At 56.2% G+C, this 16,893-nt stretch overlaps 4 protein-coding genes across 4 annotated transcripts; 2 read left to right on the top strand and 2 right to left on the bottom strand.

Moving 5' to 3' along the window:
- Window positions 1–446: 446 nt before the first annotated feature.
- DCS_06074 (uncharacterized protein) lies at window positions 447–1,644 on the top strand (the record flags this gene model as incomplete). Its single annotated transcript, XM_040803365.1, has 2 exons — window positions 447–1,442; window positions 1,603–1,644. 2 exons carry the CDS (start codon window positions 447–449, stop codon window positions 1,642–1,644), a joined length of 1,038 nt encoding a protein of 345 aa, XP_040653469.1.
- A 3,307-nt stretch (window positions 1,645–4,951) lies between these two features.
- DCS_06073 (uncharacterized protein) lies at window positions 4,952–10,441 on the bottom strand (the record flags this gene model as incomplete). The annotated part of the gene is made up of 1 exon (XM_040803364.1): window positions 4,952–10,441. One exon carries the CDS (start codon window positions 10,439–10,441, stop codon window positions 4,952–4,954), a length of 5,490 nt encoding a protein of 1,829 aa, XP_040653468.1.
- A 2,465-nt stretch (window positions 10,442–12,906) lies between these two features.
- On the bottom strand, window positions 12,907–14,313 carry DCS_06072 (decaprenyl-diphosphate synthase subunit 1; the record flags this gene model as incomplete). Its single annotated transcript, XM_040803363.1, has 2 exons — window positions 12,907–13,068; window positions 13,123–14,313. The coding sequence occupies 2 exons, from the start codon at window positions 14,311–14,313 to the stop codon at window positions 12,907–12,909; spliced, it is 1,353 nt and encodes a 450-aa protein (XP_040653467.1).
- A 1,113-nt stretch (window positions 14,314–15,426) lies between these two features.
- On the top strand, window positions 15,427–16,278 carry DCS_06071 (vacuolar H+-ATPase assembly protein; the record flags this gene model as incomplete). The annotated part of the gene is made up of 2 exons (XM_040803362.1): window positions 15,427–15,690; window positions 15,748–16,278. 2 exons carry the CDS (start codon window positions 15,427–15,429, stop codon window positions 16,276–16,278), a joined length of 795 nt encoding a protein of 264 aa, XP_040653466.1.
- Window positions 16,279–16,893: the final 615 nt, after the last annotated feature.

The following is a 16,893-nucleotide window of genomic DNA, read 5'->3' as shown; positions in this document are numbered from 1 at the left end:
TATCGAGTTGCTCACAAAGTACGAGTACATTCGCTCGGAACTAGCAATACATGTATGTGGAGCATTTTTAAGCATTGCTATTAAGCCGTACGGCTTTTCTACTTATCCGCACGTAATTTTCCCCTTATGAACTATTCGAGTTGTAATGGTACTCTTCTGCGATGTACTGCTTGAAACCTCCTGGTTCAGTTTCAGCTCCGCCACTCTATACACCTGTTTATTCGAGCCCGATACCGTTTCAGCACTAACTGCAGGTATTATTAGCCTCCTCGGATATATATAGACATAGATCACACATGCTTCCTTATACCACCTTCTCTGCCATTTGGTATACATATCCACTCCTTACGTGTACTTTCGTTCATTTATTCAGCAGTATCACGTACTTTGCAGCCGTACATATTTTTTTCTGAGCTCCAATTTATCATTCACAGACCGAATCGACGATGAAGCTCTTCCAGGCGGTAGGCCTCTTAGCGTGCTTGGCTGCCGCGCAACCTTTTGGGACGCATCGAGCTGCAGTGTACGAATCTATTAAGCGCCGCGGTCAAATTGACGATATTAACAACAGCGAATTGTCTTCGGGCGTCGTTGTGTCGCAGGACAGTGATAAGAAGAACACGTTTTTCCGCGGTGACAACCGGGATTATAGTATCATATTCTCGGTTGGTTTCGAACCCAAAGGCACCGATACCAGACCTTACACCCATCTTGCGGGTGCTCACGACAATTCGGGATTAGTATCTGTTTCGAAGAGTAAGGCGGTAGCCGACAAATACGGTGGAGGCCATTATACGTACGCCATTAGTGCATTTGCGCTACCGCAAGGCTATGACATGACGATGATACGCCCAAATGACAAAAACGTACAGTATAATCAGGAGTTTGCGTCAACGCGGCCGATTCCCGCGTCTGGTATAATGGGTGTCTGGGACAACAATCATGGCGGTAAATATATCGAAAACCCAAACTACAATCCGACGGTCTATGGACAGAGTACTTGCTCATCTGGCGGATTGTTTGGCGGATTGTTTCGCGGATTAGCCAGGAGAGCCGACTGTTATGTGGAGGCTCCGGCCAGCTATAAACCCATCAAGGCCGGCCAAGGGCCTACGCTCGATACGTCGGGGGCCAACAACGCAAAGGAAGTCGGGAAGCCACAGCAAAAAAGTGTCTTTACTAACAAGCCTCCGCAGGTAAAGGCGGGCGACTCGTCCGCCGACAGCTCCCCGCAAACACGGGAACAAGCACAGATACAACCACAGCAGCAGGAACCACAGCAGCAGCGAAACAATCAGCATTGCAAACACGGGCAGGACTGCAGGTTACCAGGTGCAGAGGATCCGACTGACGAACCCCCCAAGAAGCAAGCAGGGAAGATGGCTGAAGTCGCGGGGCCAGGGGGCAGCCAGCCGAGCCCCAACGACGGCAACGGCGGCCAGGTCCACGGCAAAACAAAAATCTGCAACTTCCTCCCCTTTAAGATAAAAAAAAGGGGCAGGGGCGGCGGCGGAAAGCCACCAGGAGGACGCGGCCGAGGCAGCAAGTATGGCAGCGGCAATATCGGCAGCGGGGGGCGTTCGGCGTTAAGCGGCCGGCTAGCAGGCTGCTCCAGTTGGTCCGCAATGGCCGAGGCCGCCCTGATGGCTGCCCTGTCCGAGGTCAGCAAGGCCGGGCCCAAGGGGGGGCACGCGCTGGTGGGTAGCCCCTTTACCAGCGGCGGCACGGGGAACTGGGCACAGCCACCGAGCGAGGGCTCGGGCCCGGAGCTCACCCAGCCAGGAAGCCCGTTCGTCCCAGACGAGGTCTTGGACACCCTCAAGAAGCTGCACCCGCAGCCCTCGGGGGGGGAACCCTTGCTGGACAAATTTGCGAGCGTTGTCCAGCCCGACGACTTCGCCTACGCGCGTCTATGGGCGGACTCGTCGGTAAGCCTCATCAGCCCCGAGAAGAACTATGTCGTGCGCTGCAATTACGACAAGCTTCGTTCTGAAGTCGACGTCGACTCGTGCTCTTTCAAGCCATATGAATAAAGCGCCAGACAGCGCAAGGACAATCAGTCTGTTGCTATCATCAGCCAGTGTTGCTAATAATATGGCAATAAAACAATATATTGCAATACATACGATACAATATGGACGCCTGTTATGGAGTCACTAGTACTGCCAGTATCTAGTGGTCGGAAATAGTTATTAAGAAATCTACAGAGCTCTAACTCTACGAGGCATTGGAGTTCTTATACTCCAATGCCTGCTTAGTCATAGGGTGCGGATTACGTGCTCTGGCACGTGACTCTATCCTATGACTAAGCTCCGTTAGGCAAAGCCTAACATCATAACAAGGCCATTGATATTGTACCAACACGATATGGAGACCCTTGACATTGTAACAATATAATATAGAATTGTCCATATTGCCAGTATATTGCTTATATTACTTGGTCGCTTTTTGGCGAAACGTTGTATGTTTGTTGACAGTTTGTCCGACTGATATGTAAGGACGCGTACCAAAAACGCGTTTGCAATAGCACTGGAACCAGGACTATAGGGTGGTATACAGTCTCAATGCCTCAATGCCTCAATGCCTTAACAGCGCCTTGGTTTTGTTCTGGTGAAACGAAATGCTTTATCAATATCAGACGACATTTCGGACCTCACCAGCCAGCCAAATTGTAACCTAGACGAGAGCGAAACCTTACTATACTAATCGTTGCGACTTCTTGCGGCCTCCGTAACTACCTGTACTAAGCTAAGAACATTATGGGTTTTCTCTTATATACCAGACGAGGACAGAGAGACGAGATACTTACGGCTACGTTAAGCAGAGAAGAGTACTTAATATACAACGCCCTTAGGCAAACGGTTATAACACAAATGAAGCGGGCAATGAGGATAAGGTGACAAGGCAGCTCTATAATTCTGCGAAGTTGTTAGCCCAAGCAACTTCCGTAGGAAACATAGGTGTGCTGAAGCGGCGCTTTGCAAATAGACCATGATCGTATTGCCGAGCTCGCCAGAGGTAATCGATGCGAATCTCACTAGCTACTAGCCAACGCATAAGGAGAGCGTTGCAGCTAGCGAAGGAAACTTTGAGGTATTATACGCAGCAGGGTCGCCTATGGGCCGCCCCTTGCGACCCGCTCCCAGGCCTGCTTGCCTCATCCAGCTGTATCGATACAGTATTAGGGAGCAGCTTAACGTTACCTCCGGCGACTATACGTCGCTCAGAAATACTAAGCAGGAAAGCTTGCGACAGTTGATAGATAATAATTACGGCAGGACTTTATGCAGCGCTGCTGCTGTATTTATGAGATCGACCAAGGGAGATACTACCGACGTCGAGTTTCTATGGGCAATCCACCCCGAGGTGTACATGGACGCGTGCGACGAGAAGGTCATGCTGCGCCTTGTTAAAGCAATAATATATTAGGATGTATGGATTCCTGGCAAATACCCCAACTTGACGAGACCAATAAGCTGGCCCGAATCATGGTCCTGGCCAGCTAACCCAACCTCCACGCCGCATAAACTAAGCCACCCCAGGTACTGCAAGGGCACAGATTGCGACTGTCTCGGCAAAATAGCCATTTCTACGCCTCTCATTCGATCCTACGGCAAGAATGGAAGAGGACTTCAGGATGTAGCGGGTAGGCCGGGGACCGTTGCTTACAAGAAGGGTAGAATCCTCGGCGTACTCACTTGTAAGATACTCCCACCTAGCACATACGACGGCAATTCTTGGACACTTAACTCGTAAGGCCCGATGTCCTAGACGAGCCTGTCGTCTGTTAGATTAGGTCAGCAGATATAGGAAACCGCTTTCGCTTTGTAAACGCTGCAATCAACCCGTACGCCCGATTACAGTCAAGGCGTAGATGCGACAAATATATCACGGCCGTAGTCGCGTTATGCAACATCATGGATGGAGAAGAGATTACCGTATCATACGGACAGAGTAGGGCAGCGATAGAAGAAGCAGACTTCATACTATAAAAGAGGTTCAGAGAGCCAATCCCTGCGGGGCATATCGTCTGAGGAGGAGGGGAGGCATCCTCATCGAGCGAACTGATTGCACCTTTACGTATTGGTTGAGGTGGGTACTGCCCTATAGGAAATCAAGTAACGGCGGAAAGGAACCGGGAGGATGCCGCTCTTCCCGGTTTAGGGGCAGGATTTGGGGGTCCATGGTCAACGACCAGGTCGGCCGCGATAGCATCAACGGGCTCTGGGAGGACGCCAGTGCGCACAAGGGTCATCCCTCCGGTTTCCTACCAACCCTCCTAGGAGCAGATCCCGGCAATCTCAAAACCCACAATTAATACAGAGTATTTTCAGTACAGGTATAATTAATTACACCTTAAGTGCGCATACTTCGTTCCGAAACGTACCGAAAAGCATCGTTAACTCCATTCCCATCTTACTACCTGTACTGTCTACAGTAACACGTAGCAGGTATAATCGCAATCTGCGAGGAGTCGGCGGTGTCGTAAACTCATGGCTGAGCATGAAATAAACGTAATGCTCTATGCGTGTACCTGCTGATATGCCAGCTCAGTCAGTGTATTTCCATTCGGAGCCATCTGACCTGGACATTGCTGCTCTGAATTCTCTGAACAAACCCGAACAACGACATTGGCTGGCTCGATGTTTCCATGGCGTCCTTCTCCTCAAGGCGTACTCTGATACTACCAGCATGACAATGTGCAAGCTTTCAACGATGCCTGGTGCGGCGTGCAACGTAATTCATACTTGACGACTACCTAGGCTGGCCGATCTGCTTCCGGGTCGGACAAGACAACACCACTAGGATGCGGTTTCGATAACCACGAGAAGCTCGCCGACGTCGACGAGGGAGCCTTCCTTCGCAACGACGCTGCTGCAGCGACCGGTGACTGGACTGCGAATCTCGATTTCCATCTTGCTAGACTCCATCCACATCTACCGTGACCGAGTTAGCGGTGCTGCTGCGAGCAGAGAACCTCGACACCACTTACCAGCACTTCTCCTCTTTGGACAGTCTCCTTCTCCCGCACTCGAAAGTTGTAGCAGTGCCCCGGCATCATGGCCCTGACGCTTTCGCCTCCGAGATTTGGAAGCGTCGATGATCCGCTCGGGCCGCCATTGTGCACCTTGCTCGGTCGGTAGGGCGCGCACAGCTCCGGAAGAAAGGGGGCGCTGGAGATGGACTCTTGACGACGCGCCGCTACTTGCTCAATATCGTCCTTGTTTGACGCCACCCAAGCCTCATACTCTTCGAGATCCAAGCTCCCATCGGCGATGCGAATCAGTTGCTCTGCAGGTTTGCCATCTAGCTCGGATTCCCGGACGCGATAGAAGCTTATGCGATCAAAGGGCTGGAACATCCAGGGATTCGCTCCCGTCTTGCCGGCACCCGTTGGTACGGCACCCGAGTCCCAAATGTCGATGGTCCGCCCGACAAGCTGATACCCGCCAGGAGAGTTGGCCGCATAGATGCACATGTACTGTCCTCCGATGCCGACCGAGCCACGAGGTGTAAATGACCGTGAGGGGTTGTATTTCGTCCCAAACAAACGATGTCTCGGATCCAGCGGAACGGCGCAAGGGGAGCCCAGAAACACATCCCCAAGTCCGAGAACAAGAAAGGTCGCGTCGTAAAGCAGCTCGGACACGTCGTCGATACCGTTGAGCTCTTCCAAGAACGCAATGTTACTAGGGAGCCAGGGGGCTGTTGACCGAATGGTAGACGCGTATCGCTGCACGGCTGCCTTGCTGACCGAGTCGTCAAAGGCGAGTGGCAGAAAGATCATGCGGGAGGGTACTTTTGTCGGCGTTGAGTAAGATGACACATGGCGAGATATCCGGTCGAGGACGCTTTTTGGGGTGAGGCCGCTCGAGTACATCATGTGAACGGTACGAACGCCAGGGGTGAGCTCCTCGAATCCACCAACGGGGTTTTGGATGTGATTCTGACAGAAAGCATGAATTTTGAAGCTGTGGCGCATATCAAAACCCTCGCTCTCGCCAAACTCGAGAACCATGGCGTGGTCGCCGGCTTGCCGAGCAACAATCTTGTCTTTGGAGCTGCCGATCTTGCCGATGATGGCTCCAAAGATGTCCACCGGGCCAGCCGAAAGGCAAAATTCCTCGAGATTCGGTGGCTCCCTGAGGTCTTGGATCGCGCTGTCCAGCTCCCTCTCTAGCCGGTAGGCCGTGCTCGTGTCCATGGCATGCAAGCGAATGCTATCGCCAGGCCGGACTTGGCCCAATTTCCAAAGCTCCGCGGTCGCGACGACGCAGAACACCACGAAGCCTCCTAGGCTAGGCCCGTCGCAGGTCAAGACGACCGCCTCGTCGCCGGTGAAGCTGATGCTACCAATCGAGTACGGCGTATCGTGGATGTTGGATGGATGGAGGCCGGCTTGCCCCCCCGACTGACGAGCCCACTTCGGGCGCGGACCAGTCAGTCGAACGCCTAGCCTGTTGCTGTTGTGGTGGACCTTCCACTCTCCAGAGAAGAGTGTTTCGAGGCCGTCGTCGGTAAAGTACTCGGGAGCTCCGTGAGGTCCGGGGATGACGCCGATAGTCCAGCTCGCATTCGGCTGCTCTGGAATCGGAACCGCCGGTGATTGCGGGAGGTTGCCTGCCGGTGACTTGCAGTGTTGGCTAGACCCCAGGGGGATGATCTGTCCAGCTTGCAGCTTGCCGTGTCCCAGGGCCCCAACTTCAAACGTTGCGCGGCTTCCCATGACCTTGGGCACGTCTACGCCGCCCGCAACTGCGATGTAGACGCGATACCCACTCTCAACCGATCCAACTCGTAGGGTCTGGCCGGCGCGGATGACGAAAGCTTGGTTGAATGCCACAGGCTCGTCGTCGAGTGTAGTTTCAGCTTTTGCGCCGGTCAACGCGGCGATCACGTCGCAGTGGAACCTCAGAGTAGGGCCCTGAAATGTGCACTCCATGGCTGCGGCATCGGCGTCGTTGCTCACCAGGCGGTTGGCGAGGCGGAACGAGAGGTGGTCCATAGGGCCCGAAGGGGGGACGCCTATATGCCAATAAGAAACCCTGCCAGGGTAGTCTTGAATGGTTGTCATCGCGCCTTGTTCCAGGACCTCGAAAGAGTTTGAGTGGAATTGAAAAACGTCCAATGATTTGGTCGTATATCCACCAGATTGGAACAGCGACCAGGCCACAATCTTGCGCAGATATTCCAGATTCGTTTGAACTCCTTCAATCTGCGCCTCGTCCAGGCCGGCGGCCAACCTCTCCAGAGCCTCATGACGATCCTTACCCGTCGCAATCAACTTTGCCAGTAGCGGATCATAGCGGGTGGATACCTCGGTGCCGACATCGATCCATGTGTCAACACGAAGGTTGGACGGGAACGTTAGATTCTTGACTGTTCCGGAGCAGGGGCGGAAGCGTTGAAGCGGATTTTCGGCATAGAGCCTTACTTCAATCGACGCCCCTTCAAGTGTCACTCGGCCGGCTTCAAAGAGCTCATCGCAGTTGTCGCCGGCCACCTTGAGCATGCACTCAACGAGATCAAGACCTGTGACGGCCTCCGTCACAGGATGCTCCACTTGCAGACGAGTGTTGGCTTCGAGGAAGAAGTAATCTTGAGAGTCAACATCATAAATGAACTCAATGGTGCCGACGTTGCGATACTTGACGGCAGAAGCGAGTCGAACGGCGGCGGCGTGAATGCCCTGCCTGATGTGTTCCGCTATGGCAAACGCCGGGCACTCCTCGATGACTTTTTGATGCCTTCGCTGCAAGGAGCAGTCGCGCTCGCCAACCGTCACCACGCGCCCTTTGCCGTCTCCGATAATTTGCACTTCGATGTGGCGAGCGTTCTCGATGAACCGCTCGATGAAGATGCCGGAGTCGCCAAAGTTGGCCGCCGCCAAGCGTTGGACAGCGTTGAAGGCGTCGTCAAGTTCCTCGATATCGTTACAACGTCGTAATCCAATGCCGCCTCCTCCGGCCGTGCTTTTCAGCATCAAGGGGAATCCAATCCTCTTGGCTTCCTCGCGGGCGTCGTCGAGTGAGGTAAGCAACGTCGAGCTCCCCGGAATAATAGGGACCCCGGAAGATGCCGCCAACGCACGCGCTCGATGCTTCAATCCAAGGTTGTCGATTTGCTCCGCCGTAGGGCCGACAAATATCATGCCCTCTGCCTCGACCGACTTGGCAAAGTCGGCGTTTTCCGACAAGAATCCATAGCCTGGTATGATGGCATCGGCCCCGGCAGACTTTGCGAGTTGCAAAATTTGGGCGCCATTGAGATACGTTTCAGCAACCGAGTCGCCGCAAAGAGGCAAGGATACATCGGCCTCGCGCACGTGTGGTGCTGCGGCGTCCGGTTCGGCGTATATTGAAACGGCGTCGATGCTCATCTTGCGAAGGGTTCGGATGATTCGAGCGGCAATCTCGCCTCGGTTCGCGATGAGAACCTTTGATATCTTCTTCACGGCCCTGCACGACTGCTCGGAGGCTTGCGTACAAACACCGTTACATGCCGAGTGCGCCTCCATGTGTCGTGAGTAGGCACGCCATCCTCCAAACTTGGTGATATCCTGGGCACCTTGCAGGCCAATGGGCTCGCAGATGAAACCAGGGACCCAGCTTCCGTCATACAGCTCGATGGAGCCGATACCAAGCGGTGGCGGAATGGTCGTCATGAAATCCGGCAACGCCTGCGACGGCAGCCTCCATACTTCGAGTGCGATTTGCCGCCCCTTGTTTGGCGAGGCAACTCGTTCCAGGCCTGGCTTCTCCGGTCCGGATGCAGAGCATAGCTTGTAGAGTCGGTATTGGCGGGAAGTGGTAGTCGAGTACGCAAACTGTCCTCCCCTGGAGACGAGGTCCTTGTTGAGGGGAAATCCCGTCAGATGTGCGCCAACGACGGCGACAGCGGTCCAGCGACGTGAATCGATGTCGGCCGCAGGATCGCCATCGGCTTTTCTGCAGATGCCGGAAGCACCGAGCAACCGCGGACCATCGGCGAACCATTTTTGCGACAGTCGAAAGAGCGTCGACTCCTGCCACGAATTGGAGATGAGCGTTACGCTAAAGGGAAGCCCGTCTGGTCGAAATCCGGCAGGAATGGCGATGGCGGTCCAGTCGAGGAAATTGACGAAATTGGTATAGGTGCCGAGAAGAGAATTCTCCCGGATGGGATCTCGTGCGACCTGTGCCTGGGTGGGAAAGGTGGGTGTGGTCGGAACTAGGAGGCCATCAAAGCTCTCAAAGGCATTCGATATCTCTCGAGCCAGGTCCTGGCGAGCGTACTCGGACGCAAAGGCATCGGCGGCGGAAAATGCCTTGGCTCTGGATATTATTTCCCGCACCGTCGGGTCCATGACCCCATGGGCGGCCTGGTCGATGAAGTCTTTTATGGCGGCATAGCGCTCGGCAACCCAAGGTCCATCGTACAGCAGCTTCGCGAGGGCGAAGAGTTGGGAAAAGTCGACGGGTACGAGGTCCCATCCGAGGTCGGCGGCCTTTTTCAGCGCAGCTTCGTACGCGGGATAGTGATCGTCTCTGCCGTGCCAGTCTGGGTGGTCACAGATGGCAAGCCTCGGAGGTCGATCCTCGACGCTTGCCACTCCAAAGGCCGGCACGGAAAGGGGATAGTGTGGCTCGGGGCGGCGTCGGGAGTAGGCATCGTCGGGGTCGTATGCTTCGGCGACGTCGAGGACGGTCTTGGCATCTGCGACGGTGAGGGTGAAAATGCTGACGCAGTCCAAGGTCCGGCAAGCGGGCAAGACGCCCCGCGTGCTGAGGGCGCCACGGGTTGGTTTGAGGCCGACGCAGTTATTGAAGCCGGCCGGCACTCTCCCGGAACCGGCGGTGTCGGTTCCCAAGCTGAAGGGCACGGCACAGCGTGCGACGACGACGCCGCTGCCCGAGCTCGAGCCTCCGCTGACGCGGGCTTCGTCGAAGGAGTTTGGCACGGCGCCGTGAGGAGATCTCGTGCCGACGAGTCCCGTGGCGAACTGATCCATGTTTGTCTTTCCAACGACAATGGCCCCGGCAGCCTTGAGCCTGGCAACGACGGGGGCATCCGACGCGGCCGGGGAGCTGGCGAACATTGGACAGGCTGCGGTGGTGGGAAAGCCGGCAAGGTCGATGTTATCCTTGACGGCAAACGGCACGCCGAACAGGGGCATTCGGCTGGGATCGAACGAGGATTGCCGCTCCAACCGGTCCCATTGTTCTCGAACCTGCTCCGGGCTGGCGAATGCGATCCAAGCGTGCGTCTTTGCGTTGGTCTCCTTCTCCTCTTCGATGAGCGAGAGAATTCGCTGCAGACCGCGGCCTTGAAGCTGGGCGGTCCGCCAATCCTCGATGGCCACGAGCACTCGTCGTTGGGATTCGCCGCTTGCTCCCTGCTGACCTGCCGCCGAGGCATGATGAGGCCCAGCACGACCCTTGGCTTCTATAAAAGGAGCCATGTCTCGGCAATGGCTCTCGCGTGGAGCCAGACGAGCTCACTTTGTGCAAGATGCAATGCAATGTTGAGGATGCAATGGTCGACCGGTGCGTTCGTCGTGGCATAGGTTTGGTCGAGGTCAAGACATATCAGTGAGATACACGCGAAGCGGGTTTGAAAGTTTGGCAGATATACGACGTCGACAGGGCACCGGGGGAAGGGGAGGGCGGTTTCTCTTCGCAGCCATCCATCCCTCTCGGGGGTCCTGGCGGAAGCCGGCAACGCCATCGATAGCAAGCGATCAGTGGTACCATCATCAGGGGTAAGTGAGCGAGCTTGTTGCGGCTGATAGACGATCACCAAACGGTTGGCTCTGCAAGCGGAGAGGACGGCAAAGATAAGAGGCTAGAAGCCATCATAGCGGCGGTGGCTGACGTCGACGCGTGGTGGTTGCGTGCTGAGGCCGATAAGGTGTGGGCCGGAGCCTCGACGTGGACGGGCAAGGGCAGAGACTCGTCGACGCAGGCTGTCGGCCAATGCGGAATCGACGGTTTATCGGGAACGTGCTTGTGCCTCGTACGTGTTTTGCGCTTGCACCGCAACAGCGGTCCGTAACGCAGCCTGCCATGATAGATAAGGTATTGCTCGTACGGTCCGACGCAGGCGTTGATGACGAGCGAGGCACGAATCGTTGTCGTTCCACATGTCATGACGACATTTCGCCACGCTGATCTGGGATTGCTTCATCCAATGTTCCTTGCCATATCCGCACACGAGAACGAAAGAGGTACGACAAGCAGGTGACGTTTCTGCAGGTACAGCTGTCGAACGAGGCCGGGTCGAGCTGCTCCGTTCTGTTTTGTTCTGTTCTGTTCCGAAGACGTTCTCACGCTCGGTCCGTTCTCAGAGCAGGAGCCCCTGCTCTCTGGGCCCTCCATATCGCCGGTGACACGGCTGCAAAGCTACCTGTTCGTCCAGGTCAGGGACGTTATCAGTCGTCAGCGGTGGGGCCAATCGTCGATCGAGTAATAGCAAGCAGATCGTTTGCGTCGGCGAAGGGATGGATGTGAATCAGTTCAGAACATGGTGGGGGGCGGGAGGTGCGATACCGTGTGCAACACAGTACGGCTGCTGGTGGGTTGGGGGCCCTGCGCTGTGCCGAATACAGATTAGCGCGAGCGTCGGTTGCACCCAACTGGAACGGGTAATTAATTACGTCTCTACTCTGTACTTATGGAGTACTTGATACTGTACGTGCATTCCTGTACTGTACTCCGTACTACTTAAGTACTGTAATACATGCACACTTCTGTCCATGGGCAGCAGTGACAGTACTACGAGGTACTTCCTGCGCGTACCTGTGCGTACCTGAGGCACTTACTCCGTGCCTACTTGTACACTTACAAGCATGTACACATTCGTCATGTACGCGCAAGGACAAGTACACTTTGTTACGGCATTCGAAGGCATTTCCACTTGGTACCCCAGTATCCGGCCCATCTCCTAAGTACTGCAAGTACAGGTATTTCGCGCAATTATCATAATGTACTCCGTACAGTCCTCCGTAATGCAAGTATTCGTAAAGGACAAGTACGTACGGCCTTCCATGAGACGGATTCAATTTTGAGGACGCCGAGTCTCTGATTTTCTGCGAATTCAGATGAGAAAAGCACAATGCATGTGACAGAGCACTATGGGGCGCTATGGTAAAACCATGTGCAAGATAAGATGGCGTTCATTTGCCCTTACTTGGTGTAATGGCTAGCGGGACGTTTGCCCTACAAGTACAGAGTACAGAGACATTACGGAGTACTAGGTACCTGGGAGTAGGATGAACAAGAATGACCACTAAATGACCACTAAATGACCACTACTGCACTTACAGTACTTCTAGGTAGGTATCTGTTATCAGGCTTACCAAATCTACATCGTGCTCCGTCATGTCCAAGTACATATACCTGCTTGTGTACGTATCAAGGCATGTACCGAAGCGGATTGGTACTTGTCATTCAGGTATCGATTGGTAGGCGCCTCGCGAACATGCCGTCTCGCGATGGAACCCGCATCGCATACCTATAGGCCATCTGGTGAGGAGATGCCCATGTAAAGGGTGGCACGAGGGAAACCGAAAGCAGCATCCTTCATCTTTCCAGGGGTAGGGAAGGTGAGCGAACCAACGCCAACATGGGGCTTGTTTTTCATTCATTGTCCCTTTTCCCATACTTGGACCCAAGCAGCAGAGTGGATATTCGTACCGCATCACCCGCACCTTGAGCTGCCTTCCTCGAGCCATGGCGGTTGGCCAGCGCCGCCCATCTCCTTGTCCACGGCTGGTGTAAAATGTGCAACGCCATGGGGCCTCGTTACGTCCCATCGTCTGCTCGACCCGCGACGGTGCTGGCATGGTAATCGTGCAAGGACCAAGGACCGGCTCCGATCGCTGCTCCCTGCACCCGCACCCGCACCCGCACCCGCCCCTACCTGCGGCTACTTCTGCCTCTTGATGGTCGAGTACGACATCTCAATCAGGCCGTCCTTGGCCTCGCTGTCGGGAAAGTCGGCGATGGCGGCAATGGCCCTCTCGGCGTAGTCGTGCGCGAGGGCCCGCGTCTGTTCGATGCCGTCGCTCTCGAGGACGAGGGCCCGAGCCTGTCGTGGCCGTCAGCACAGTCACTCGTCGCCACTTTTCGACCGGGAACTCACCCGTTCCACATCACCCTCGCGCGAAAACTTGCGGCCGACGAGCGCGCCGAGCTCGGGGTTCTGCTTCCAGGCGAAGAGCAGCGGCGCCGTCGCGAGGCCCAGCTCGAGGTCGGCGCCGGCCGGCTTGCCCAGGTCCTTGCCGGTGCGCGTGTAGTCGAGCATGTCGTCGACGAGCTGGAAGGCGAGCCCGAGGTTCCGGCCGTACGAGTAGGCCGCCTCGACCGTCGTGCCGTCGGCGTTGCCGAGGAGCGCCGCGGCCCGGCACGACTTGGAGATGAGGCTCGCCGTCTTGAGGTAGGTCTTTTGGAGGTAGTACGTCAGCGTCTCGTCCGACCACTGCGGGCTTCGCTCGTCGCGCTCCGTGTTCTTGAGCTGCATGAACTCGCCCTCGACGAGGTTCGCGATGACGGTGGCGAGAAGCTCGATGACCTCGACGTGCCGCAGCCGAGCGAGCGAGACGGAGGCTCGGCCGAGGAGGAAGTCGCCGGCCAGCACCGCCATCTTGTTGCCGAACTCGAGGTTGGCCGACGGAGCGCCGCGCCGCGAGATGGAGTGGTCGATGACGTCGTCGTGAAGGAGCGAGGCCGTGTGGATGAGCTCCGTGATCTCGGCGAGCCGTCGCTGGCCCGGCAGGATGTCGACGGTGCCGTCCGCCGGCTCGGGCTCCCGCGACGTCGGTGACGCCGCCGACGGGTTGTTGTCCGCGAGGATCTGCTCCGGCGATATGCACGTGTCGATGGCCCTCGCGCTCTGCGGCGTCTGGGGACGGCCGTCCTTCGGGCAGAGGTGGGTTGCCCTGCTCATGAGGAGGACGATGAGCGGCCGGACGTGCTTGCCTTCGGCCTGCGTGTAGTACTTGGCCACCCGGTCGAGCGAGGGGTGGCCGGATCCGAGGAGCTTCCGGATGTTTCCCGTGAGGAACTTCATCTCCTTGGCCACCGTCCGCAGGGGGTCGATGGTCATGCCGTCGTTTGCCGCCGCCTTGTTGACCACGTTACCCACCATGTTGGACGCGACCTGGACGGCCGCCGCCCAGGCCGAGTCCCTTTGCTGGGAGCTGTGTATGCGTTGCCGGCGTATCCTCGACGGCCCGAGCGCCGCGGGCGGAAGGCGGCAGAGGACGCATGTCGGTGCCGCGAGCCTGCCTGCGACGGCCTCGCCGAGCACGCTGGCTCCTCGACGGAGCTGCATGGCACCACCGCTTCGTCGATGCCGACGGCGCCGTGGCGAAAGGGTGCGTCGTCTGGCGAGGTCACGATTCGGCTCTTTCGACGACGGTGCAAGGTCTAACGGTAGCGGCGACGGATTGTGAGCATCAAGGGGGAGAAGGGCCGATTTGGCCTGGATCGAGATGTTGGCGAAGTGGTGTTGTCGACGAAACTTTTGCCACAGGCTTATTGCCTGACAGGCACTAAAGCCCAAGGCTAGGTACCGAGGATCCACCAAGGCTACGTCGAGCGGGAGGCGATGGAGCCCCGGCCCACCCCAAGACGCCGGCAAACAGCGCGAGTTGCGTCGGAATCTGGGCGTCTCATTGGCTGAAGCTCCATCCGTCCCCTGAAGGCATGGCCTGTGGCGAACCCGTCACGCTGTAACCGGGGGGGGGAAGGGGGGCGCCATCTGACTGCCTCAGGCCTGACCCATTTCTTTAGCTGCATCCGCCAAGCTCGTGCATATAATGATACCTCACCCTCGCCATCAATTTACTCATGACGACGGCACAACAAAGTTGCAGCATCGACGAACGCGACTTCATCGAAGAATCTAGATCCATAAAGGAGACAATAGGCTCACCTACTGGCACAGGCTGTCTGCCACCACCCATAGCCCCACCAGCCGTGAGGCTGCCGGCCTCATCTGCGTTGGCGAGCCATCAATTTACTCATCACAACGGCACAACAATGTTGCAGCATCGACGAACGCGAATTCATCGAAGAATCTAGATCAAGAAAGGAGACAAGGCTCACCTACTGGCACAGGCTGTCTGCCACCACCCATAGCCCCGCCAGTCGTGAGGCTGCCGGCCTCATCTGCGTTGGCCAGCCATCAATTTACTCATCACAACGGCACAACAAAGTTGCAGCATCGACGAACGCGAACTCATCAAAGAATCTAGATCAAGAAAGGAGACAAGGCTCACCTACTGGCACAGGCTGTCTGCCACCACCCATAGCCCCACCAGTCGTGAGGCTGCCAGCCTCATCTGCGTTGGCCAGCCAATTCCATAGCCAATTCCATCACTCCTCCATCCATCCGAAACAGCGACGGCATAGGCTTGGAAGGACTACGATGGTACTCCTAACTATGACGCCGTCCATCGTCGACGGCTTAGCTGCATTGCAGTCGTCGGAAGAGCACCCGACGGAGAAGCAGCTGGCCGACTGCACTGGCGAAGCACAGACGAAAATGCCTTTGCTAAAGGATGCCGCCGTCGGCAATCCAATCTCCCACGGGCAGATTATAGATCTTTGGCAGAAACTCCAGTCATCACACAGCCCGTGCAGTCTGGAAAAGTTGCTTCAAGGATCGCGGGTCTACATCCCACCACCAGCACCCAAACCTGCACCGGTGAGTCTGACGTGGGGCCCATCTCATCAACGAGACGGGTACTGACGTGGCCGGCAGTCTGCGGAATACAAAAACCTCATGGCCCGCCTGCACCGAGAAGAAGCGGCTCGAGAGTACGAACGCATGGTCAACCCCCCGCCGCGCCTGCAGACGTTCAACGAACTCTTTCCCCACGGCGCGCAGTCTTACGCCGAGGCGAACCGGCCGATGAAGGAAGACATTGGCGACGACGACGTCACATACAGCGAAGTGCACCGCCAGGTGATGCTCATTATTAATTTCCTCGTCAGCATCGTCGGCGTCGCCGCCACGCTGTGGGTGACGGCCCGTTGGTGGAGCACGCCGGCGCGTCTGCTCCTGACGCTGGGCGGTAGCATCCTGGTGGCCGTCGCCGAGGTGTTTGTGTACCAAGCCTACTTGTGGAGGATGGGGCAGTCCAAGACGAAACAAAAGACGACCAAGGAGATCAAAGAGGTGGTCCAGACGTGGGTCGTTGCCAAGGAGGAAGACCCGATACTGCTGCAGGATCACGACGAGGTGGATGGGACGACGAGGAAAAGGATACGGAAGCCCAAGGCAGAAACATAGTCGATTGATTCGGTGGACGCCTCACTTCACATGACAACCACTCGCATCCGCTGCTTAACATGCTGCTGGATCAGGGTTTTTTGTTTGCGAAAAAAGAAGCAGGCAACGAACGGTGGTCGGTTGGTACGAGTGATGCCGGGGCTTCGTCGGTCTCGCATTTCTTGAAGCGACACACACGTACTCCTATTCGTGACAACTGCATGTACTGTAATCTGTAAATACTGTACTCTATCTCCGTATTCCGTACTCCGTACTCCGTGCACATATTAAATAGGACCTGGTTACTACTACTCCGTATGGTGGCCAGTTTTGGTGGTTTTGGAGCTGAGCATGTGACGTCGCGTAAAGTGAGACCGCGTCAAGGCGCGTCGCGTCGCGTCAAGGCAACTTCTTGGCACTGTGGGGCAACTTCGTCCAGCCGCCTCCTGGTGAGAGAGATGCTCACCCAAGCACCAATTCATCATCACCATCAAACATTCTCACATCGTACATGCATCGTTTCGATATGCCGTGGCAAGCATTTCCATGACCTCCTCACTTGATTGCACGCAATTTTCCGTCGTTCAGCTGTCTCCATTATTTGCATCCACAAGCCCTTGTACTCTGCAACGCACC

The sequence above is a fragment of the Drechmeria coniospora genome, chromosome 03 (assembly GCF_001625195.1).
Source record: "Drechmeria coniospora strain ARSEF 6962 chromosome 03, whole genome shotgun sequence".
Lineage (NCBI taxonomy): Eukaryota > Fungi > Ascomycota > Sordariomycetes > Hypocreales > Ophiocordycipitaceae > Drechmeria > Drechmeria coniospora.
The sequence above is the reverse complement of the archived record's forward strand: the minus strand, read 5'-3'. Positions and strand labels throughout refer to the sequence as shown.